Raw genomic sequence first — 24,700 nt, forward strand, 5'->3', positions numbered from 1 at the left:
GTGCCACAACGTTGCCACCTGAAGGTTGCAGGAGCAGCATCTCATATTTTGCTTGGGAACCCTGCAGCCCAATGGTATCAATGTGGACTTCACAAGCTTCAAAATCACCCATCCCCCGACCGCATCCCAAAACCCGCCCAACTGGTACCACCTCCCTAACCTGTCCTCCCACCTAAAGTCCCACCCCCATCTCCTCCCTAGTAGCCTCATCTTGCCTCCTTGACCTGTCTGTCTCCTGTCCACTTATCTTCTCCTTTATCCATCTTCTATCCGCCTCCCTCTCTCTCGCTATTTATGTCAGAGCCCCCTTTTTCTCCCCCATTTCTGAAGAAGGGTCTAGTCCCGAAACATCAGCTTTCCTGCTCCTCTGATGCTGTGTGGCCTGCTGTGTTCATCCAGCTCCACACCTTGTGATCTCAGAGCACTAGAAATCAAGCTTCACTCTTCCAACTATTGTCACAGTGTAATTTTTTTTCCAATCATGGGATGTGGGCATTGCTAGCGAGACCAGGATTTATTACCCATCCCTAATTGCTTAGAAGACAGCTAAGAGTCAATCACAATGCTGTGGGTCATAAGTAACCCAAAATAGATTCCTTCAGTTTCACAAGTTTCCTTCCCTGATGGGCAACAGTCCCATGGTCATGATTAGATCCTAAATTCCACAATTTTTTATTGAATTCAAATGCCACTATCTGTCATGATGGGAAGTGAACTCAAGAATATTACTTGTGTTTTAGGATTAATAATCTAGTGATAATACCACTAGGCCACTGTAATATCATGTCTAGGATGGTTAATGCCTGACTGTGACTACTAAATGAGATAAAAGCAACACACAAGTTTCAAAAGCTTAACTATTATAACAAACGTATCTGCTAACAAATTACAAAAACAAGTTTAATTACTAACGCAAACTTAAACTACACCCACTCTAAATCCAAACACACACGCGCGCACACACGCACACACATTCACTCATACACTAGGCTGATGAGAAATACAGAGTAAAACAGGACAAAAAGGCTGTGGATTAAAGTCAAACCAAAGAAAGATGGGTAACCTTCCTCAGATACCGTTTGCTTGAGGTTTCTGGTGATGATATTTTGTTGCTGTTGAATGTCATGACCTTCAATAGGTCAGTTGAACTTGGACCTTGGTTAAAGTTAGTGGTTCTCTTTCTTTTCACAAAATATTGGATTTTGCCTAAAAATCTCGGATAGATGTGAAGGATAGGTGGGCCCACTGACACCTCCTTATCCAGCATTTTATCAAGTGAATTGTTGCTGGATCCTGCAATGAACCAATCCATAGACATTCATACCTTCCTCATCAGATGAGATGCTGTTATCCTTACATTCCTCTTTGACCTCCCGCAGAATCTTTTCATATCGACTCTGTGCTCGCCTCTCCTCTTCCCTTTGACTCGAAATTGCCTGGTATTTCCTCTTCAGGGTCATGTCGGGGCCACTCTTTCTTGCCAGCTCTAGCAACTCCTGAAAAATGAACCAATCAGCAAAAACACTCTGTGGTGTATTTGATGTTACAACAGGGTCAGGTTTTTACACATGTTTCAAGTACCAAACCAGTTCATTCCTCATTTGAAGTGATGAAACTTTCCAGTGCTGCTACATAAACAGTTTAATGAAACGCTTTGGAAAATACTGCAGTGTCTACAGTCTATTTCAGTATCAATGCCAATTCTTCATGCCCACATTTCTCCTACTATGACAATCTCTCCTCTGCCCTCTGGAACAGAAGGATTTAGGAATCAGAGAATTATAGAATCTCTACAACGTTCAAGCAGGCCAGTCAGCCCATTGAATCCGCACCAACCTTCCAAGGGACATCCCACTCAGACCCAGCCCCCTAATCTATCCCTGTAACCCTGCATTCACCACGGCTACGCACACCTTTGGATTGTGGGAGGACACTGAAGCACTCAGAGGAAACCTGCACAAAATTCCATTGTCTGTATGAGAAACCCACATAGACAGTTGCTCGGGGCTGGAATCAAACCCAGGTCCCTGTCGCTGTGAGGCAGCAGTGCTAACTACTTGCGCTACCATGCTGCCCTCATTCGTGAATTATAAAAGGTTCAGCAGGTACTAGGGAGGGCAAATGGAATATAGGCATTTATTTCAAAGGGAATGGAGTATATAAGTACAGAGGTTTTGCTAAAACTAGACACGGCAGTAGTCAGACCACAGCTGGAATACTGTGAACAATTTTGGTTACTTTGTCTAAAGAAGGGAGGCTACAATGACTCTGCACGTAGTCCAGAGAAGGTTGACTAGTCTAGCAAGTTTACGTCAGGTACAGACAGCAGGGATTGACTGAATCTCTAGTAATGTATAAATGCAGTATGAGTATTCTTAAGAGGGGAATCCTGAGGGCAAAAACAGGACATCACTTAGTTTTGCAAATAGGATTAAGGAGAATCCAAAGGGATTATGTAAATACATTAAGGACTAAACAGTGACACAGGAGAGAACAGGGCCCCTTAAAAATCAGCACGACTGCTGGTATGTAGAACTGCAGGAGATGGGGTAGATACTAACCAAGTATTTTGTGTCAGTGTTTACTGTGGAGAAGGATACGGAAGATAGAGAATATCAGGAAATAAATAGGAAGAGCTGAAAGATGTCCATGTTACATAAGTGGTGGTGCCTGATGTCTTAAAACTCATAAAGGCGGGTATCTACACCTAAGGTAGGTACACACCTGATCAGGTGTAACCTAGAACTCTGTGGGGAGCCAGGGAAGTGATTCCGGGGCCCCTTCCTGAGGCATTTGTATTATCAATAGCCATAGGTGAGGTGGCGAAAGATTGGAGCTTTGCTAACGTGGTGCCACTATTTCAGAAAGGTGGTAAGGAAAAGCCAGGGAACTACTTGCCAGTGGTGGCCAAGTTGTTGAACGGACTCCCGAGGGACAGGATTTACATATATTTGGAAAGGCAAGGGCTGATTAGGAATAGTCAACATCGTTTTTGCATGGGAAATCGTGTCTCACTAACTTGATTGAATTTTTTGAAAAAGTTATGAAGAGGATCGCTCATGGCAGAGCAGTGGGCGTGATCTCTATGGACGTCAGTAAGGCATTTGACAAGGTTCCTCATGACAGACTGGTTAACAAGATCAGATCATGTGAAATACAGGGAAACCTAGCCATTTGGAATTGGCACTGGCTCAGGGTAGAAGATAGAGGATGGTGGATGCTTTTCAGACTGCAGGCCTGTGACCAGTGGCATGCCACAATGATCGATGCTGGGTCCACCGCTTTTCATCACTTAAATAAACGATTTGGATGTGATGGTAGGAGGTATGGTCAGTAAGTTTGCAAATGACTCCAAAATTGGTGATGTAGCGAATAGTGTAGAAGGTTACCTCAGAGTACAATGGGATCTTGATCAGATGGGACAATGGGCTGAGGACTGGCAGTTGGAGTATAGTTTAGATAAATGTGAGGTGCTGCATTTTGAAAAGGCAAATCAGAGTAGAACTTATAGACTTAATGGTAAGGTTCTGGGGGGTGTTGCTGAACAGAGATCTTGGAGTGCAGGTTCATAGTTCCTTGAAAGTGGAGTCCGTAAATAGACAAAATAGTAAGGAATTAATTTGGTATGCTTGTCTTTTTTGGTCAGTGCATTGAGTATCGGAATTCGGGGTCATGTTGTGGCTGTACAGGACATTGGTTCGTCCACTATTGGAATACTGTTTGTAATTTTGGTCTACTTACTATAGGAAGGATGTTGCGAATCTTGAAAAGGTTTAGAAAAGATTTACAAGGATGTTGCCAGGATTGGAGTGTTTGAATTATAGGGAGAGGGTGAATAGTCCCAATAGGATAGGTAACTGTACCTCCTCCACAGTAACACTCAACAGTACAGCCCCCTAAGGAAGCGTCCTTAGCCCTCTACAGTACTCCATTTACACCTGCAACTGTGTTGCCAAATCCTGAACAAATATCACCTACAAGTTTGTTAATGACTCCACCAGAGTGGAACGGATATCTAACAACTATGAGTCAAAATACAGAAGGGAGACAGAGGGCTTAGTGATGTGGCACAATGAAAATAATCTGTCTCTCACATCAGCAAAACTAAAAAACTGATCATCGACTTCAGTAAGAAAGAAGGAGAACATGTTCCCACCTATGTCGACGGAACTAAGGTTGAGAGAGTGAAGAACATCAAATTCCTCAGAGTGATGATAAGTGACGACCTGTCCTGGATTTCCCACATGAATGACAATAACCGAAGACCTGTCATGGACTTCCTACATAAATGCGACAAGTTAAGAAGGCACAACACCACCTCTTCTTCCTCAGCTGGCTCAGGAAAGTTTGCATGTCGATACAGTCCGTCATCAACTTCTCCAGATGCACCATTGAAAGCATACTGTACGGGTGCATAATGGGCTGGTATGACAACTGCTCTGCCCAGGACTGTAGTAAGCTACAGGAGGTGGTGTGCACACCCCAGACCATCACAGAAGTCAACTTTCCATCTGTGGATTCTATTTACACGGTTTGCCGCCGCTGAAAGGCGATCAACAAAGAGCAATTGCATCCTGTTAATTGCCTTTTCCGTCAGGCAGAAGGTACAAAAACCTGAACACGAGCGCCGCAGGCTCAGAAACAGCTTCTTTCCAGCCGTTATCAGACTGCTGAATGGACTCTAAACTCAAATAATGTAACTTGCAATGTAACCTGTATGTCTCCAAGTATTTTTAATCTACACTTCCTTTGCTTGCTGTGGGTCTGCCTGTCCTGCTCATAAACAAAGCCTTTCTTTGTATTTTGGTACAGGTGACAATAAAATCAAAATCAATATTTTCCTTTGAGCATAAGTGATTGAGGGGTTATCTTATAGAGGTTTATAAAATCATGCGGGACATGGATAGGGCAAATATTCAAGGTTTTTTCCCCAGTGTGGGGGAGTCCAAAGCTAAAGGGCATAGGTTTAGCCTGAGAGAATAAAGATTTAAAAGGGGTGTAATGGGCAATCTTTTCACGCAGAGGGTACTGTGTGTATGGAATGAGCTATCAGAGGAAGTGGCAGAGGCTGGTAAACTTACAACATTTAGAAGGGTATATGAACAGGAAGGGTTTGGAGGGATATGGGTCAAATGCTGGCAAATGGGACTAATTTAGGATACCTGACTGGCATGGACGAATCGTACGGAAGGGTCTGTTTTCATGCTGTACAGCTCTATGACTCTATGATATTATGCCCCATGTATGGATGCACTGGCTTATGAAGAAACATTGTGTAGATTGTGTTTGCAGTCATTGTGATAATGGAAGAATGAAACATCTAAGATTCTTCAAACATAAGATTTTTAGGGGACTTGATAGGGTAAATGAAGAAAAGTGTTTTTCACTTGTGGGACAGCCTAGGACCAGAGGGCATAATCTCAAAATGAGTTCACACATTCAATACAGAGGAGGAACTTCTTCTGTCAGTGGGTCATGAATTTGTGGAACTCGTGCACACAAAGGACTGTTGAGGCTGGGTCAGAAAGTACACTCGAGGCTGAGACAGGTTTTTAATCAGTAAGGGAATCAAAGATTGGGGGGAAGGTAGGAAAATCGTGTGGAGGATTCTTAGATCAATCATGATTTCATTGAATGGTGCAGCAGTTTCGTTGGAATAAATGGTCTACTTCTGCTCCCAACTAAATCTCTCTATAGTTAAAAATATCAATGTGTAAATAATAACAACATTAAAATATTTTAACCCTACAGGGTTCGGACAGGTGTGATATAAAGCTACACACTCATTAGTCAGTGATCAGACAAGTTTAAGAATTAAAACTCTCAGCAGACACAGTTAACTTCATAGAACTATACACTGACATTAGGCAATTGACACTGATGTAAATTCTTGCTAGGCACAACCCAGTACCAACAGACAGGGGAGAGCACCAATTCAATGAACCAGCCATACCCTGCTACACAATGCTCTAAAATGTCATCACAATTATTCTGGGATCATCTCATTTAGTCTGCTTTAGCGTTACTGTGTCCTTATTTACCATGGAGCGGGGCTCTTCAAAATTTCAAATGTTACAAATTTTACAATTGATCCCTTGAAATAACTGATTTGCAAACCATCTAACCTCGCCACCCACCACCCAACTGCCTGTAGTTTTGCTCATACCTTTCTGGAGACAAGGATCTGTTTCAGCAGTTTGTGGAAGTATTGTTGTTGCGAGTACAGGTAGCGCTTATATTGTGACTTCATACACAGCTTTCTGTACTTGACCACCTCTGGGTTAAAGTAGCCATCTGTGGACAGAAGACAATCACCAGCAACATCAATAGTCCAAATAAAGTACCAAATAAAATGCCCTTCTTCCCAACAAAGCTCAACCTACTTTTCTAATTCAATTCCTTCTCATAAAATGATAGTGTACAGAATTTCAAAGATCCAAACTGTCTTCCATAGATTTGTGTTCTTTAGTAAAGCAGAATGACTTTGTTATCTAACTGTACTCTCTTTGAGTGCGAAAGCAAATGCAGGGATTTACCTCGGAAGAGCTTCTGAGCAACGTATAGAGGATTCCCAAAGCGGAAGTTATCTCCGTTGAAGAGACCTGTAATGATGTCAGCCTGTTGCTCCAGGTTTTTCTCAGTAAACTGTGGAAGAAATTTCCTCAAGTGATCCCTCTGGGACTGAGACAGAACTTCATCCCAGGTGCTGCGACTCACCACCTCAAAGAAGATATCAGGCTGTGAAGACAAAGATTTAATTCACAATCAATACAGGCTGTGCCACAATAAAAATACCTTCAGATTTCCTGCAAAACGCTTCTTTAAAATTCTGTTGGTGAATGTCTGTCAGATGGGCCACATGTTCACTGTTCCACCTGATGCCAGTCTCCGCCAAGTCAAATTTATAAACAGTTGAAGTTGGTGAAAGATGGTTAAAGTTGTCCCATCCATCCCCTTCCTGCCAAATGAAACACCACATACATTTCTGTTTCCCACATCAGCAATTCTCAACAACCTGCAAATAGATCTGGAGCTATACACCAGAAACTCAAAATAACTCGGTGCTAAAAATGAAGTGAAGAATGAGAATCTCAAACACTATCTGCCCAGTGAGTTCCAGTGTTACTAGTGATGCCACATTACTTCATATTTATAGCACTGCAACTTACTGGATGCTCCATGCCCAGTTGACACGCAGTTTTCACATGAAAGCAGCAACTCAGAAATTCACATTGTCTGCTTTATAACATCATAAAAGAAGAGCCTCAGGGGACTAATATGTTTATGATTTCCAAGTCACTCCATGAAGGAATCAAACCATTTATTCGGTTACCCTCACAATTGAGTTAGCACAGAGTCCTGGGCTGTCCACTCATACCAGCTTAGGAATCTGATCATAGTTGTGCAAAAAATTTGAGAGGAATGAGTTCATTGCTTAACATGGGAATGAAGAGGGAATTACAGACAAAGGTTTCCAAAGAGAAGGGAATGTACAATAAGTTGATGTCATTAAATGAGCTGCAGGAGTAGTAGCCCTGACTTCGAGAAAATGTGTCAAGTAGTAAAGGACAAATCACCATAATCCTATCAGATCACAGGGCTGCTCTCACATTTAAGAGAAGGGTGTCTGGTGGTGGTTTAATCTGAGAGTCACCGCACCTCAGGCGAGAGGAGTGGTTGAAAAGGACAGTCCTTCATGGTAACCCCAATCAGTACAGGAATTGAACCTATGCTCTTGGCACCACTCTACATTGCAAACCAGGCAACTGAGTTAAACCAACCCCCAATGACAAATCATATAGTTTAATCAAGTGGAAAAAAATTGAGATCTTTCATTTACACAGAATCTTCATCTAGGGACATCACAGAAACACAGAAGATAGGAGTAGGAATAAGCCATTTGACCCTTGAGCCTGCTTCGCTGTTAATTATGATCATAGCTAATCATCAAGCTTAATCCCGCCTAGCCCCCATATCCCTTGAGCCTTTTAGCCACAACTGCAAACCTAAAAAAGTAATTCACAACACAATCTTTACATGCTGTTATTGATGTAAAGTGGAAAACTTGCACACAGCTAGACCACACAAAGAAACAATAAAATAAATGAACAGATCATCTATTTCAATGATGTAATGCGCTCGGAGATCTCCACCAGTTCTCTTTAAAAACATGGGATCTTCACCTGACAGAGATGGTATTTTCTGTACATAATTGTGCTCAATTGCATACAGATTGTGCATTAATCAGGGTTTTATTAGAAATAACTGACAGAAATGGGTTACTGAGTTGGAAAATGTACTACGGTAAAGTCTATTTCTGTAAGTAAATGTTTTCAGACTTATGTAAAGATCAAGTAGGGCTTCATCCTTCACAACGGGTTTTCTTGATTACATCACAGCAAGCTAAGGATGGAAGACTAAAGGTGATGGATGGAATCTGGAATATTTTCAGACAAAAAACATGCGCATTGGTCATTTTAGAAAATTTCAGAAATGCTGGTGTGGAAGACTGCATTATCAGAATGGAACACAGGAACTGAGAGAATGGAATGGAGCCTTTACATGGTGTAGAGTGTAACGAAGTGTGGTCAAGATAACTGTGAGAATTAGTAGCTTATAATGAACATTGATAGATAATAGAAATGGTCACCGAGAACTCAAGAAGGGAATGGAAAGAGAGAGAGACTAGGTTAAACTGAGAGAAAAATGGCAGCTGGAAGCAATTCATGATGAGTGGAAGACACAGCTCTGATAGTTCTATCAGTGCACAGATAAAGTTAAGGGATGAGCCTAGAACTGGACCAGACAAAAAATGCTCAACATATCCTGCACAAAAGCAGGCATAATAAGAATGCAAATGGTAGCCATAGCAAAACCTTTTTATTTGGAGGAGCTGGGTGGATGGGAACTGCTTTGGCCTCCATTTAGGAAAGATGTGGAGAGTCTCAGAATATCCTGGTGCGGGATGGAGATGTAGAGAAATTAAACATTCATGGCCAAGAAGAGGATGTGGTTCAAGGCAGGAAATTGGAAACATTTAAAGCGACAGAGGGCATCAGCAGAATCACTATCTTATTTTCCAAGTATCTACCACCGCTCCCCCCCCAACCCCTACCGTGTGTTTCCACAACATATCTTCCCCTTCCTCCGCCTAATATTATAAAGGGGCCATTCCCTCCATGATGCTCTGGTTCACTCCTCAATGACCCCAACAACCTGTCCATTTCCCACACGAATACATGCTTTTTCACCTCCTTAGCCTCACTTTCCCTTGAGGAATGATTTGTGCGTATCTCTTTCATTTTAATCTACTGAATTTGCTGCTCTCAGTGTGGTCTCCTCAAATGTACGCTGGGTGGCACTTTGTAGAACACTTCTGTTCAATCCACAAGCATAACTTTCCAGCTTCCAATGGCTTGTCATTTCACTTTGTTGTCACAATGCCTTCAGTCTCCAGCACTATTCCATTGAGGCATAACAAGCTGCACTTTACTTTCACTTTGGCAATCTACTACCTTCCAGATTCAACAATTTGACAATTTCAGACCAGAGTCTCCAAGGGGGTGTAGGCTAGGTAGATTAGTCATGGTTAATGCAGGGTTACAGGGATAAGGTGGGGGAGTGGGTTTGGGTGAGATGTTCTCTGGAGGGTTGGTGCTGACTCAATGGTCCAAATAGCCCCTACCTGCACTGTAGGGACTCTATGATCCTGATGAAGTAAGCTGCCTTGAGGTGGAAGCAAAGTATCATTTGCCCCAAAAAGAAAAGCTGGGGTGACGTTTAGAAGAGATCACATATTTTTCCTTTTTGGGACAGTAAACTGAAACACATTCTGTCTCCTTGCATCAACTTAAGGAAGGATTAAAGACAGAATGGTAATGAAAGCATGTTTAACAGTTCTGACTATTTGAGCAGAAAACAAAACTGTAAAAGCAATAATGGGTGCATGAGGCCCAGGAATGCTCAAAGAACAGTTAATGAGGTGGAAGCGAAGCATCATTTGCCCAAAGAAGAAAAGCAGAAGTGATGTTTATAACAGATCACACATTTTTCCTTTTTGGGACAATAAACTGAAACACAACTTAGGCTAGCTGGGAGTTGAACCGCCAGGGGAGTTTTCCATTTGGCAAAATTTGTGAGGTGGACTTTTTTAAAGATCCCGAGACAATATTGATTTTTGAGGCAGTGAGGGAGATACCGTAAGACAGAGGGGTACAACGTCCTTGAATTAAATAAACTCTCCCTAATGATAGGACTGCTCTAAGTACAAGGATATCCTGAGCCTGTGAACTACTGAAAATCTTTATTTCCCCCTTTCTCTCACCCTCTGTGTGGGCATTGGGGGGATTAAACAAGAACATGGAAGAAGGTGCTCATGCCCTAAAATTATTGAACTCAATACTGAGTCCTGAAGGCTGTAGGGTGCTCAGGTGGAAAATAAGATGCTACACTTTCTGCAGTCCACATAGGGCATAAAAACAGACCTTTTGGTCCAACTCGTCCATGCCAACCAAGTTTCCCAAACTAAACTAATCCTATTGGACTATTACGGGCATTTGGCCCAGATCCTTCTAAATCCTTCCTTTTTGTGTACTTGTCCAAATGTCTTTCAAATGTTGTAACTGTATGCAAATCTACTATTTTTTCTGGCAATTCATTCTACATTTGAGCCAACCACTGTGTGAAAAATTTGTTCCTCAGTTCCCTTTTAAATCTTTCTCCTCTCACGTTAAATTTATGCTCTTTAGTTTCGAACTCCCTTACCCTAGGGAAAAGACCTTTGCTATTCATCTTATCTGTGCCTCTCATGATTTTATAAACCTCTACAAAGGTCATCCCTTAAACTACCATGCTCCAGTGGAAAAAAGTCCTAGCCTATCCAGCCTCTCTTTATAAACCCTCCAGTCCTGGTAACATCCATGTAAATTTTTCCAAACTCTCTCCAACTGAATAATATCCTTCCCATAGGAAGGTGACTACAACTGTAGACAGTACTCTAACAGTGGCCTCACCAACGTGCTGCACAGCCACAACATGACACCCAACAGCCTGAGCAATGTAGGCAAGTATACCAAACATCATTTTAACTACTCTGTCCACCCTTGGGGCAACTTTCAAAAGAACTATGCACCTGTACTTCTAGGTCTCTCTGCTTTACTCCCCAGGGCCCTACTATTAATTGTATTAGATCTGCCCTTGTTCATTTTACCACAAAGCAACACCTCGCGTTTATCCAAATTAAACTCCATCCTCCACCCCTCAAGTCCACTGGTCCAAGTGGTCAAGTTCCCTTTGTAATCTTAGATAATCTTCTTCACTCTCCAATATACCAACAATTTTGGCATCATCTGCAAACAAAGTCACCGTGCTTCCTAAATGCTCAGCCAAGTCGTTTATGTAAATATACCAACCTTTTCCAAGCTACGAGTTCTGAGGAATGATCACTACACTCAAAATGCTGACTCTGCTCTCCCTCCACAGATGGTGCCAAACCTGCTGAGCTTCTCCAGCTATTTCTATGTAAAGTTAAAGTAAGGTTAATCACAAGGGGCTTGAAAAGGAACAATTGGGTGATATTGAAGCTAGATTGGGCACTTTGAGCTGGCAAAGTAATCATAAATTTTAGCGCTCTTGGCCACATTCATGGCAGTGTAAGTCAATCAACACAAAAACTGCTACTCTGCAGAATGATATTTTTCAGAGAAAAGTGCTTCCAAAATTCGCCAGAGACAGCAGATGCAGAAGGAAAACTACAGAGATTACAAAAAATTGTCCATGTTTGAATAATGTTTCCAGGAAGTGGAACATTTTGCTGAGATCAGTTTTGTTGAAATCAATTGCAAACAGATTCCCACAATAGTTTATTGATGGCATAGAGGAAAGCTTTCAGGCATCATCAGATATGTTGATGATTTCTTAGATGGAATCTGAGAGATGTACTATTCATGTCATTAAAGTAAGGTTTGGAACTGGGATTAAGTTTTGTGGGGCTTTCAAATACAATAGGATGGTTGAAGTATTTTGTAGAGTGGATCTGATATAACTTAAAATCAAACACCCAATTCGGTGAGTGTAATTCTCATTGGTGGTTAATTATACCAGGTTATCACAGAACAATGATGTTAGATCTAATGAAGAAACAGGCCAACTGTTGAATCTGATCAGATATTCAGACTGAGTGAAAGGTTAGCTCTGATGTGCTGCAGTTTCTTAGTGAGATGACATTCACAAAGTTGAGAATGTTTTGAGAAAACATTGGTTCGGCTGCAGACAGAACACTCTGTTTAGTTCTGGCTGCCACTATTGGAAGGATGTGATTGCACTGGAGAGGATGCAGAGCAGTTTCAGCAGGATGTTTCCTGGAATGACTTGGATAGCTGGGCTTGCTTTCCTTGGAGCAGGAGAGGCTGAGGGGGAGGGTTCTGATTGAGATATTCAAAATTATGGAAGGCATAAATCAGGCAGAGCGTGGAATCTCTTCCCCATGGCAAACATATCTGGGGCCAGAAGACATAACTTAAAAATGAGGAGTAAGTGGTTTAGAGAGATGAGGATACATTTTTTTCACCTGGATAATGGCAGAAATTTGGAACACGCTGCCTGAGAAGGTGGTGGAAGTAGTTACTCTCACAACATTTGAGAAACATCTGGATGACCACGACAAATGCCAGGGCGTATTAGATTATGGACCAACTGCAGGAAAATGGGATGAGCGTACTTTGGTGTTTGTTGGTTGGCACAGACATGGTGAGCCAAAGTCCTATTTGCATGTTGTATGACACTAGGACTATGAAATTAAAACATAAAAAAGCTTGTATTAAGTTCCTATCCTTAGTTGACTGAAAGAACACAAAACTAGTGACTTCTGTTTTTCACATGCTAATCTTTGCCTAATGGGTATTTGATTGCAGCTGCTTTCAGAACATTTCTGATAAATGATGATGCAAAGCATTGCACTTTAGCTTTGAAAGCTAACAAATTTTTTTAAAAATGTTAAAACTACTTCAGTTGCCGAAGCACAAGATCTTTTAGAGGCAAGGGATATGGGATTCTATTTATTAAATATTTAAATTGAGATTCTGAAGTTAATAAATCCATTGAATGCTTTGTAAATAATCATTCCTCTTGAGCCACTGTAAATGTAACGAGAAAAGGTTTCAAATCAAATGCTGGGGCAAAAGGATATTTTTAACATTAAATAAATGGACACAAGTCATCAACCGCTAGGATTTTGTGACAAAAAGAAGTGCGTATATGAAAAAAATATAAGCGGCCCCAAGAGGGAGGGCATTGTGCAATTTAAAGCTGTGTGCAGAGTTTAAAGCGTTATTATTATTCCGATGATATGTGTCCTGAGGCTAAGTGCCACCATACTCACATCCTCCAGCAGATCCTCTGGAAGACTGACCCTGGTTCCACCAAGTAAACACTCCTCCATGATGCCGGCACCATTAACCTCAGCAGCAGATCCCAGTACCAAAGGGTCTGTCAGCATATTATCCAGGCAGTCCATTCCAATTTATTCAACCTGAAGAAACATGGGGCAAGGAAGCAGGAGCATTAAGAGTCAGATTAGTAATGATACAGCAAAGAAAACATCTTAAAGATTCACCACTGTTAACATCAAAGACCTAGGTCTCCGCTCTGCCCTCTGCAAATGGATCCTTAAACTTCCTGGCCCACATACCACACTCAGTGAAGACAGGCAACAGCTGCTCCTCCACAACAATCCTCAAAACTGGCGTCCCGCAAGCATGTGTACTCAGCTCCATACCGTACTTCCAGTACACCTATGACTGTGTGGCCAAATTCCACCTGAACTCCTTCTACAAGTTCGCTGACAAATTGTAAGCCAGATATCAAACAATGATGAAACAGCATACAGGAAAGAGATATAGTACTTGATGATATGATGCAAAGATAACAATCTCTTCCTCAATATCAGAAAAATAAGCTGATCATCAACTTCAGGAAGCAAGAAAGACAGCACACCCCTATCTACATCAATGGAGCAGAGGTGGAGATGGTCGAGAGCTTCAAGTTCCTACAAGCAATGATCACCAATAATCTGCCCTGGTCCACCCATGCTGATGTGATGGTCGAGAAGTGACAACTCCTCCAATTCCTCGGGAGGCTAAGAAAGCTCAACATGTCCATAAGGACCCTTACCAACTTTTACAGATGCACCATATAAAGCATTCTACCTAGATGCATCACAGTTTGGTAATGGCAACTCTGCCCAGGACTGTAAGAAACTACAGAAAGTTGTGAACACAGACTAGGCCATCACACAAGCCAACCTCTGTCCATTGACTCCATCTACACTTTCAGTTACAGCGGAACAGCAGCTAACATCATCGAAGACTCCTCCTGCCCTGGTTATCATCTCTTTCAACGCAGAAGATACAAAAGCTTAAACACACATATCAGCAGGTACAAGAACAGCTTCTACCCTTTTGTTATTCGACTTCTGAATGGACCTCTCAAATTTCAAGTTTAATGTTGATCCCGCTTTGTTGTGCACCCTCTTTGTGGCTGTAACATGCATTCCATGCTCTCTTCAATCACTCTATGATCTTTGCATATTATTATCAACTGCATGCAAACTGAGATGCTTTATTGGTCTATATTAACAATTTCTATAAAAATATGGTGAGTAAAGTATCTAAGTTTGCTGATACAAACCTTACAGGAAGCTAAGCTGTAATGACACAAAGAGGATGCAAACAAACTGGTTAAATGGGTGGACAACAAGGTAACGGGGGAAGATGGAAGCATGAAGTTATTCATTAGTTATAAAAACAGGAAAAATTATTCGTTTAAAAAGCCATGAAAACTTTAAATGTTGACATTCAGAAAGACGTAGGTGTACTTGTACATAAGTACATTCGGCATTGCAATTTGAGTACAGAGTAAAGAAATCTTGCCATATCTGTCAAGGTCTTTGGTGAGATCACACTTAGAGTACCACATGCACTTTTGATATCTATATTCAAGAATGGATATACCCTGGAAGCAGTACAACAAGGGTTTTGCCTCTAGGATGAGAGCGCCATCACACAATGACAGGCTGAGCAATCAGGTCTACATTCCCTACAATTTAGAATCAGAATTATTACAATGCAGAAAGAGGCCATTTGGCTCATCAAAACAAAACCAGTTCTATTATCTAAAGCCAATCCCCCACCTTTTCCCTATATTCCCATGCACCATTAGTATCCAAATAACCATCTAATACCCTCTGGAATGCCTTAATTGAACCTCCCTCTATCACATTTCCAGGCAGTTCATTCCATATCCTAATTACTCACTGTGCAAAATAATTATATGACCCTTGCTTTGTTCGTATGTCATTTCATATCAATGCGCTCTCATTCTTGTTTCTTTAACAAGCAGAAACAGCTTCTACCCAGCTACTCGAACCAGACTACCCATGATTTTGAACACCTCAATCAGAGCTCCTGTCAGCCTTCTTCTCTCAAGGGATAACAAACACAATTTCTGGTATGTATTCTCATAACTGCAGCTTTTCATTCCTAGAATCATTCTGGAAAGTACCAAGTATTTCAACAGACCTAAAGTTATGCCAATTCTTCTCTTTTGCTTGTATTTTAACAGATCTATAAAAATAAAGTGTGTTTTGCTTCAAACCTAGTGATGGAACAACCAAATAAAATCTGCAACACTGCTTCACACTCACCTTTAATTAAAATTAAAACATTAGGGTCTAGACTACTTTCATGATTTATTTTGAGAGGGTTTCATCTGGTCCATAACAGTATAATGTGGTACCCAAATCTAACTTTGCACACGTTCAATGATTTTAGAAGAACAAGAGTCGGTTTTCTGCAAGATGTTGAAAGAATTTGACAGGGTGGATTCTGGGATGTTGTTTCCCGGAGAACCTAGGACACGAAGACACAGTTTCTGGAGAAGAGGCCAGTCATTTAGAACTGAGATGGGAGACTTATTCTCCCATAGTGCAGTGAATCTTTAGAATTATCTACCTGAGAGTTGGGGAAAGTCTGTTGTGAGATGCATTTCAGGCTGAGATCAACAGATTTCTGGTCATTCAGCAAATCAAGGGAAAGTGTAGTTGAAGCCCAAGATTAACCATAATCATATTGAAAAATGGAACATACTTGATGGAAAGCCATGAGAAGGGCTCTAGTGGAGGCACAGTGAGGGCTGGAAAGCCCGGGGTGGGACTCTGGCAGGGGAATGACGAGGGTTGGATAGCCCTGATGGGACTGCAGCAGTGGAACAGAAAGTTGGACTCTCTTAAGTTATCTTTTTATCTTATTCTAAATTAACGTGACTGGCGCCATGTATGTATGACAAAGGTACACACTTCTCACTGTATTTTTACATTAATATCATAGGTATTCAGATGATTCAATTCAATTCAATTCAAATCAAACGGTCTTCCTCTATTCCTATTTCTCGTGTTAAAGACTGAGTTTTATTTCATTGCCTCAGTAGAGCACAAGACAAGATTCAGACTCAGGGAGCTGCTGTTTTGTCCCACTCCCCAGCATTATGCAGGGAAGCGATAATTTCATGCTGAATCCCAATCTTTCCTTGTGATCAATGATGCTGCCGATAGGAACTTCTCAGATAATATCACATGGGAGATTCACATGAATGTGTGAACAGTGAGGTTACAGAACTTTGAGAAATGTAATAATTCTTAAAAGAATTGATATTATAAAAAGTTGCCATAGTCCTACTGGACCATAGGGCTGCTACTTCATTAGACAGAAATGATTAAACCAAGGATCACCACACTTCAGACAAGGGGTGAGGTTCAGAAGGTGCAACCTTCATGGACATTGTGGAAATTGAAGCTTCGCTGTTGGCAACACTCTACATCACAAACTATCCATCCAGCCAACTGAGCTAACTAACCCCGTGTTGAAATTGTATGGCGCTATTCATTCCAGGAGACTGCTTCATGGTCAATTGAGCTTTCTTGAAGCTTAATCATTTCTGTTTTGTAGGAAACTCTGCAGCAAAGATAAAGTATCGCATATGTTTGGATACTGAATTAATAACACAGAGGCCTAGATGAATGATCTGAAGCAATGAGTTCAAATCGCACCACACAGAAATGGCTAGCACGAGGGGTCATAGTTTTAAGCTGGTTGGTGGAAAGTATAGAGGGGATGTCAGAGGCAGGTTCTTTACGCAGAGAGTTGTGAGAGCATGGAATGCGTTGCCAGCAGCAGTTGTGGAAGCAAGGTCATTGGGGTCATTTAAGAGACTGCTGGACATGTATATGGTCACAGAAATTTGAGGGTGCATACATGAGGATCAATGGTCGGCACAACATTGTGGGCTGAAGGGCCTGTTCTGTGCTGTACTGTTCTGTGTTCTGTGTTCACACTATCTGGAAGATTTAGGTTATTTAAATTAAAACAACAGGAAGCAGACTGTTGTAACTGGTTCTTGTTTGGGAAGAAACCTGAATTCCTCATCTAGCTGATAGATGATTTCAGGCCCACAGTGAAGTGGCTGATCCAGCTGTGCTCTAAAATATCGAGCTAGACACGCAGTTGAACTCATAGTAATGGCATGCTTATCAGTGTTCACTCGTCAATGAATCAGCACCCTGTATCTTATTCAGATAAATTAATGTTCTCTTTGAAAGTCTAGTATTCATGCATCTGTCTTGATGAATACACTTCAAAAAAATTCAACAGCCTGTCTCTTGAATGAACAAAGAAAAATGTGAAGGATCTGCAATACAATGAATGATGACCTTTTTTTTGTTTTCAGTAATGTTGGTTCAGAAATTATTATTGGCCAGGAGACCAGGAAGAAATTCTCCGATCTTCATGCAATATATCACGGGATCTTTCACAACTACCCAACAGGGCAAATGGTGTCTCTGTGTCGATACCTCTAATGTCTCACTTCCTACAGCGGAATATTCCTTTGGTACACCGGCGGAGTGTCAGTCAAGTTTTTATTGTCAAATCTCTGGAGAGGACATGAACTGACATATTTTCTAACTCAGTGACATTGCCATGCACTAAGCGTACTTGAAGATGGTTGAAGCTTGGGTCCAAAACAGGCAAATGAGGCTCTTCGGCCTTAGGACCTTTTTATTACTCTGGGATGTGAATTGTTTCTAACTAAGAGACAAGTGTTAATAATTTGAAAGATGATGTGTTTCTTTTTAATTCTTGTGTGGGATATTGGCATCACAGGCAACGATAGCAGTTGTTGCCCATCCCTAGTTGCCATGTTTTCTTTTGATTTGGTTATTGCCACATGTACCGAAATACAGTGAAAAGTATTATTACGCATGCTAAGCAGATAAATCATACCTTACAAAAGCAACAGAACAGAATGCAGAACGTAGTGTTACAGCTACAGAGAAGGTGCAGAAAGATCAACTGAAATATAAAAGGTCAGTTCATAAGTCTGATAACAGCAGGAAATAAGCTGTTTTCAAATCTGTTCATACGTGTTTTCACATTTTTTTCAATCTTCTGCCTTATGGAAGAGTGTGGAAGATAGTGTATGCCATCTGGGAGGAATCTTTGATTATGAAAGTTACGGCTTTCCCGAGGCAGCAGAGTGTGTCTACGGAAGGAAGGCTGGTTTCAATGATAGACTGAATTGAGTGATTTACTTGGCAATTTCAGAGGATGTTAAGATTCAACCAAGTTCCCATGGGTCTGAAGTTGCATGTAGGCCTAAATCAGTTAAGGAGCGAGATTTCATTCCCGAGAGGGGCATTAGTGAACCAGAAAGGTTTGAACAACAATTGGCAATTGTTACATGGTCACCAATAGACTAGATTTGTAGACGGTCTTTCCTGATTTCAAATTTCACCCTTTGAAATGGTCCCTACTGACATGAGACTTGGATCTCTGCATTACTAGCCCAGTGACAAACACACTCTCTGCAACTCCCCAGGTGAGGATAGGTATAGCTGGGTGTGGGACGGAAACGGTTCCATTCTCTGTCCACCTCACCCTCAGACTGTGATCTTCATCCAGGTGGCATTCAGTCTTTTTAAAACAAACAGCAGCCGCCTTCTACTTCAGCTTCCTTCAGCACCCATCAGCCTTTCCCCACTCCCGTCCCCTCACCCCAAATCTGTACCCTCACTGCCCTACCCAAACCTCCCACTCCCCTCAGCCTTTCACTACTGCCCGTACTCCCGCCGCCACAGCTTTTCTCTATCTCCCCCCGGGGTTCCCCATCCCTACTTCCCCCTTACCTAGCCGGCTCTTCTTTCTCAGGCAGACGTATCTGATGGGGGGACAGTCGCATCTGACGGACCGGAAGCTACTGCGTTCCACTGCACGCCCGGACGAACCGCGTCTGCATTCCGTCCTGAAGATTGGTTCCGGCCAGAATATCCGACCCATTGCAGCCTGTGCAGGCAACAGGAGCAGCAGGTCTGGCAGCATCTGTGAAGAGAAAGTAAAGTTAAAACTTCGGGTCCAGCGACCCTTCCTCAGAACTGTTCTGCCAGACCTGTTCTTCCAGCAATTTCTATTTTTGATTCTGATTTAGAGCATCCGCAGTTCTTCTGCTTTTATTCAGCATCCCACCACAACCTTCATTTAGCACATCTAATGTACAATACATCACCTTGTGCAGACCATTAACCATAACATAAAGTACAATATCATCCATCCAGTAATTATCCATATATATATATACGTAGTTTATAAAGCATCCCATCCATTAACCAACTGCAGCATATTGCAGCATCTGCCAACATTTGCATTTGCCTCCACTTTGACAACCTTCAACTCAAAACATTGTTCTCACTAGGAGCTGAGTGAAGGGCACTGAGGGAATGACATCTGGCCTCAGGGCAATTTGGAGATTAAGAAGGACAGGATGCTAATTTAGTTACATCAAACAGAGAAGGCGAAATAAGGGAGACGGCTCTAAATCAGGCACACAACTGGACGATAAAACAAAGGGCGCCACTTCACAGCCAAAGGTGTCTAAAATCCAAGAGCATCCACAGGAAAGATAAGTTCTCTCTTAATTTTTCCATGACCAGTCATCAACAAACATGCAAATTAGGAGTGGGACCTGTTCCATTACTAAATGTGATTACAGCTGATCTGTTTCTGTCTTAAATTCTTATACAACAGTGCCGTGGTCAGTTAGCTCAATGCATCTACAGCCCTCACATTCATCCTGCAGTCCACTTGCTGCAGGTTGACCCACTATACCATTAGGGAGGAAATTCCAGGGTTTTGACCCAAAGACAGTGAATGAATGGTGATATATTTCCAAGTCAGGATGGTGAGTAGCTTGGAGGGGAACTTGAAGATGATGGTGTTCCCATGTACCTGATGCCCTTGCCTTTCTGAATGGTAGTGGTCGTGGGCTTGTTAGGTGCCGTCTGAAGATCTTGGGTGAATTTCTGCAGCGCATTTTGTAGACAGTACACACTGCTGCTACTGAGCGTCGGTGGTGGGGGGAGTGGATGTTTGTGGATGTGGTGCCAATTTTGTGGCTGCTTTGTCCTGGATGATTTCAAGCTTCTTGAGTTTTATTGGATCTGCACCCACCCAGGCAAACAGAAAGTATCCCACCACACTCCTGACTAATGCTTTGTAGATAAAAAAACAGGCTTTGAGGGGCCAGGAGTTGAGTTACACTCCATAGTATTCCTAACGTCTGACCTGCTCTGGTAGCTGCTATGTTTATGTGGTGAGTCCAGTTGAGTTTCTGGTTAAGGGTAACACCCAGAATGTTGATTGTGGGGGATTCAGTGATGGAAGCACCATTGAATGTCAAGGGGCAATGGTTAGATTGTCTCTTATTGATGACGGTCATAGCTTGGCATTTGTATAGCGTAAATGTTACTTGCATGTGTCAACCCAAGCCTGGATATTGTCCAGATTTCATTGCATTTGAACATGGATTGCTTCAGTTTCTGAGGAGTTGCATATGATGCTGAATATGTGCAACCATCAGTGAATATCTTCATTTCTGACCTTATAATGGAGGGACAGTCATTGATGAAGCAGCTGAAGATGGTTGGGCCGAGGACACTATCCTGAGAAACTCCTGCAGCGATGTCCTGGAGCTGAGATGACTGACTTCTAGCAATCACTTGTCACTGAGTGCCAGATATGACTCTAACAACCAGAGAATTTGCCCCCGATACCCATTGATTCCAGTTTTGCTAGGGCTCCTTGATGCTACACTAGGTCGAATGCAGCTTTGATGTCAAAGATTGTCACTGTCATCCCATCTCTGTAATTAAGCTTTTTTGTCCATGTTTCAATCAAGACTGCAATGACATCACTGACTGAGTGTCCCTGGTTGACACCCGATTTTTAGGCATGGCCTCCCGCACTCCCCATTGAACCAGGGTTGCTCCCCTGGCTTGATGATAAGGTTGAGTGAGGGATATGCAGACCATGAGGTTACAGATCGTGCTTAAGTACAATTCTGCTGCTATTCTTGGCTCATTGCACCTCATAGATACTGAGTCTTGAATTGCTAGATCTGTTCAAAGTCTGTCCCATTTAGCATGTTAATACTCCCAACACAGCACGATGAGGGGTATTTTCCATGTCGAGGTAGGACTTCATCTCCACAAGGACTGTGAGTTGGTCACTTTTCCTAAAACTGTTATGGACAGATGCACCTGCAGCCGGCAGATTGGTGAGGATGAGGTCAGGTATGTTTTTTCCCCTGTTGTAGGTTCCCTTAACATTCTCTGTGGATGCAGACTAACAGCTATGTCCTTTAGGACCCGGCCATTGATTACCACGAATGGCTGCCGAGCCACTCTTGATGGTGGACATTGAAATACCCTACCTAAAACTGGAACAATAAGACTTCATAGGGTCTGGGGTCAATGCTGAGGACTGCCCAGGCTCTTTCCTAACTGTATACCATTGTGCTGACACAGCTGCTGGGTCTGTCCTTCCGGTCAGACAAGATATATCCAGGGATAGTGATAGTGATGCCTGGGCCATGTTATGGAAGGTATGATTCTGTGAGTATGACTATGTCAGGCTGTTGCTTGACTAGACTGTGAGACAGCACTCCCAGTTTTGGCCCTAACCCCAAGATATCAGTAAGGCAGACTTTGCAGAGTTGAAATAGCATTGGTACATAGCCTACTGTGGACTGGTGTTTAAACCACTGGTCCAGATGCAATATTGTAAGAGTACCGCCTCCACCACCTGCTAAGGCAGTACTTTCCCTATTTCTAAAACCCTTTGGGTGAAAAATGTTTCCTCAGGTCCCCTTGAAATTACTTATTCCTCACCTTAAACTTATGCTCTCTGGTCTTAGACATGCTACTATGGGGAAAAGATTCTCACGGTCTCCTTGTCAATCCCAAATGCCTGTTCACCATCTACAAGACACAAGTCAGGAGTGTGATAGAGAACACCCCACTTGCCTGGATGGGTGCAGCTCTAACAACACTCAAGAAGCTTGACACCATCCAGCACAAAGCAGCTGCTTGATTGGCACCACATCCACTCCCAATGCCAATAACGTTCAGTAGCAAGTGTGTACAATCTCTGAGATGCACTGCAGAAATACACCAAGATCCTCAGACAACACCTTCCACACCCATGATTACTTGCATCCAAACAGACAAGGGCAACGCCTACATGCGCTACCAGAAGAGATGAAATTGTGATGAGGTGAGTCAAAACTGCGGTGGGAGTTGAGCAAACATGGGAGTAAGCAACAAGGAGCTTCTGGATAAAAACCTGAGGACCCAGGCTTGCACAGAGGTCAGTCAGAACAGGACTCAGGACAGTCAGTGAGACTAGGGTCAGTCAGAGCAGGAGAGGCAAACCTGAGCAGTGAGTCAGCATGTGGAGTGATTGAGGTGAAGGTAACGGTTAAGCCAAGTAAGTCTAATAGGAAGAACAAGCAGGGCCAGGTTAACTAACACAGTGGGACCAGAAGTGTGAAGGTGTCTAAGAGTTAAGGCAGATGAACTTAGAACCTGGATTAGTACATGGAACCACAATGTTGCAGCCATTATAGAAACAGGGTTGAGAGAACGGCAGAACTGGCAGTTCCACACTCCAGGGTTTAGATATTTTAGGCTTGATAAAGAGTGATATCAAAGGAATGAAGAAAAATTTCACAATTGTACTAAGGGAGGACATCTTGGAGGGATCGTCCAATGAAGCATCATGGGTAGAATTTAGGAATAAGACAGGTGCAATCACTATAATGGGGTTGCACTATTGGCCTCGAAACAGCTAGCAGGAGATGGAGGAACAGATAACGTAAGCCAATCATAGAAAGATGTAAAGACAACAGAATTATTCTAGTAGTGATTTTAACTTCACCCAAATTAACTGGGACTCCATTAGTGCCAGGGGCTTAGATGGGGTAGAATTTATTAGGTGTATGCAGGACAGTTCCCTTAAACAATATGTAAATAATCCAAATATGTTAAGGGCCACATTAGACATTGTTTGAGGAATGACGCTGCCCAAGTGATCAAAGTTTCAGTAGGGGAGAATTTTGGGAACAGTGATCATAATTCTGTAAGTTTTAAGCTCATTATGGATAAGGATAACTGATCCTGAGATGAAAGTTCAAAACTGGTGAAAGGCTAATCACAGTATCAGTCAAGAACTGGAGAAATTAGATTGGGAGCAGCTATTTGAGGGTAAATCCACATCTGACATGCAGGAGTCTTTTATAAGACAATTTGCTGGAGTTCAGGACTAGTGTGTTCCTGTGACAATCAATGGTAACGATGGCAAGATGCAAGAACCTTGGATAATGAGGGATATTGAAAGTTTTGTCAAACATAAAGAGGATGTATATGTTGAAGTTTAGGGAACAGAAATCAACCAAAGCCCTTGAAGATTACAAAGGAAGCAGAAACAAACTTAAACAAGAAATTCAGAGTTAGAACGGCCATGAAATGTCCTTGGCAAGTCGGATTAAGAAGAATCCCAAGGCATTTTATCTGTATATTACAAGCAAGAGGGAAACTATGATCAGGGTCGGTCCACACAAAAGAGGGAATTAAAGCATGGAGCCAGAGGAAGTGGGTGAGGTCCTTAACAAAAAATTTGCATCAGCATTCATCAAGGAGAAAGACATGGATGACCTATAGAGGTTTATAAAATCATGAGGGGCATGGATAGGATTAATAGCCAAGGTCTTTTTCTTAGTGTGGGGGTGTCCAGAATGAGAAGGCACAGGTTTAAAAGAGATTAAATAAGGACCTGAGGGATAACTTTTTTGTGCAGATGGTGGTGTGGGTATGGAACAAGCTACTAGAGGAAGTGGTGGAAGCTGGTACAATTACAACATTTAAAAGGCATCTGTATGAGTATATGAATAGAAAGGGTTCAGAGGGATATGGGCCAAATGCTGGCAAATGTGACAATGTCAGATTGGGATATCTGGTTGGCGCGGATGAGTTTTTGTGCTGTATGACTCTATGGTAAGATTAGGGAAGGTACATTGATATTCTCAGGCATGTTGATATTGAGGAGGAGGAGGAGGAATGAAAAGACATTAAGGCAAATAAATTCCCGGGGCCTGAAAGGGTCTATCCCAAGATTCTGAGAGAGACAAGGGAGAAGATAGGTGGGCTTTGACAGAGACCTCAGACACGTCCAGAAGACAGATGAATCGCTAGTCATCCCTCACACCCCGCCCCCGCCACAACCACCCAAAGAGGATCCCCCTCGTTCTCACACACCACCCC

The 24,700-nt window shown here is 42.3% G+C and overlaps 1 protein-coding gene across 4 annotated transcripts in view; it reads right to left on the reverse strand.

Moving 5' to 3' along the window:
* The window catches only part of nfrkb (nuclear factor related to kappaB binding protein), a 111,300-nt gene extending 91,963 nt beyond the window's left edge, over positions 1–19,337 (reverse strand). For all 4 annotated transcript variants that reach the window (XM_048562385.2, XM_048562386.2, XM_048562387.2 and 1 more), the window contains exons 1-5: positions 19,235–19,337; positions 13,379–13,528; positions 6,537–6,738; positions 6,167–6,294; positions 1,325–1,496 (exon numbers count right to left, since the gene is read on the reverse strand). In XM_048562385.2, coding sequence (XP_048418342.1) covers positions 1,325–1,496; positions 6,167–6,294; positions 6,537–6,738; positions 13,379–13,513 — 637 coding nt within the window. In that variant the 5' untranslated portion in view covers positions 13,514–13,528; positions 19,235–19,337. The remainder of the gene's footprint in view (positions 1–1,324; positions 1,497–6,166; positions 6,295–6,536; positions 6,739–13,378; positions 13,529–19,234) is intronic.
* Between the last annotated feature and the right edge of the window lie 5,363 nt (positions 19,338–24,700).

The sequence above is a fragment of the Stegostoma tigrinum genome, chromosome 32 (assembly GCF_030684315.1).
Source record: "Stegostoma tigrinum isolate sSteTig4 chromosome 32, sSteTig4.hap1, whole genome shotgun sequence".
In the NCBI taxonomy this organism is placed as follows: Eukaryota; Metazoa; Chordata; class Chondrichthyes; order Orectolobiformes; family Stegostomatidae; genus Stegostoma; species Stegostoma tigrinum.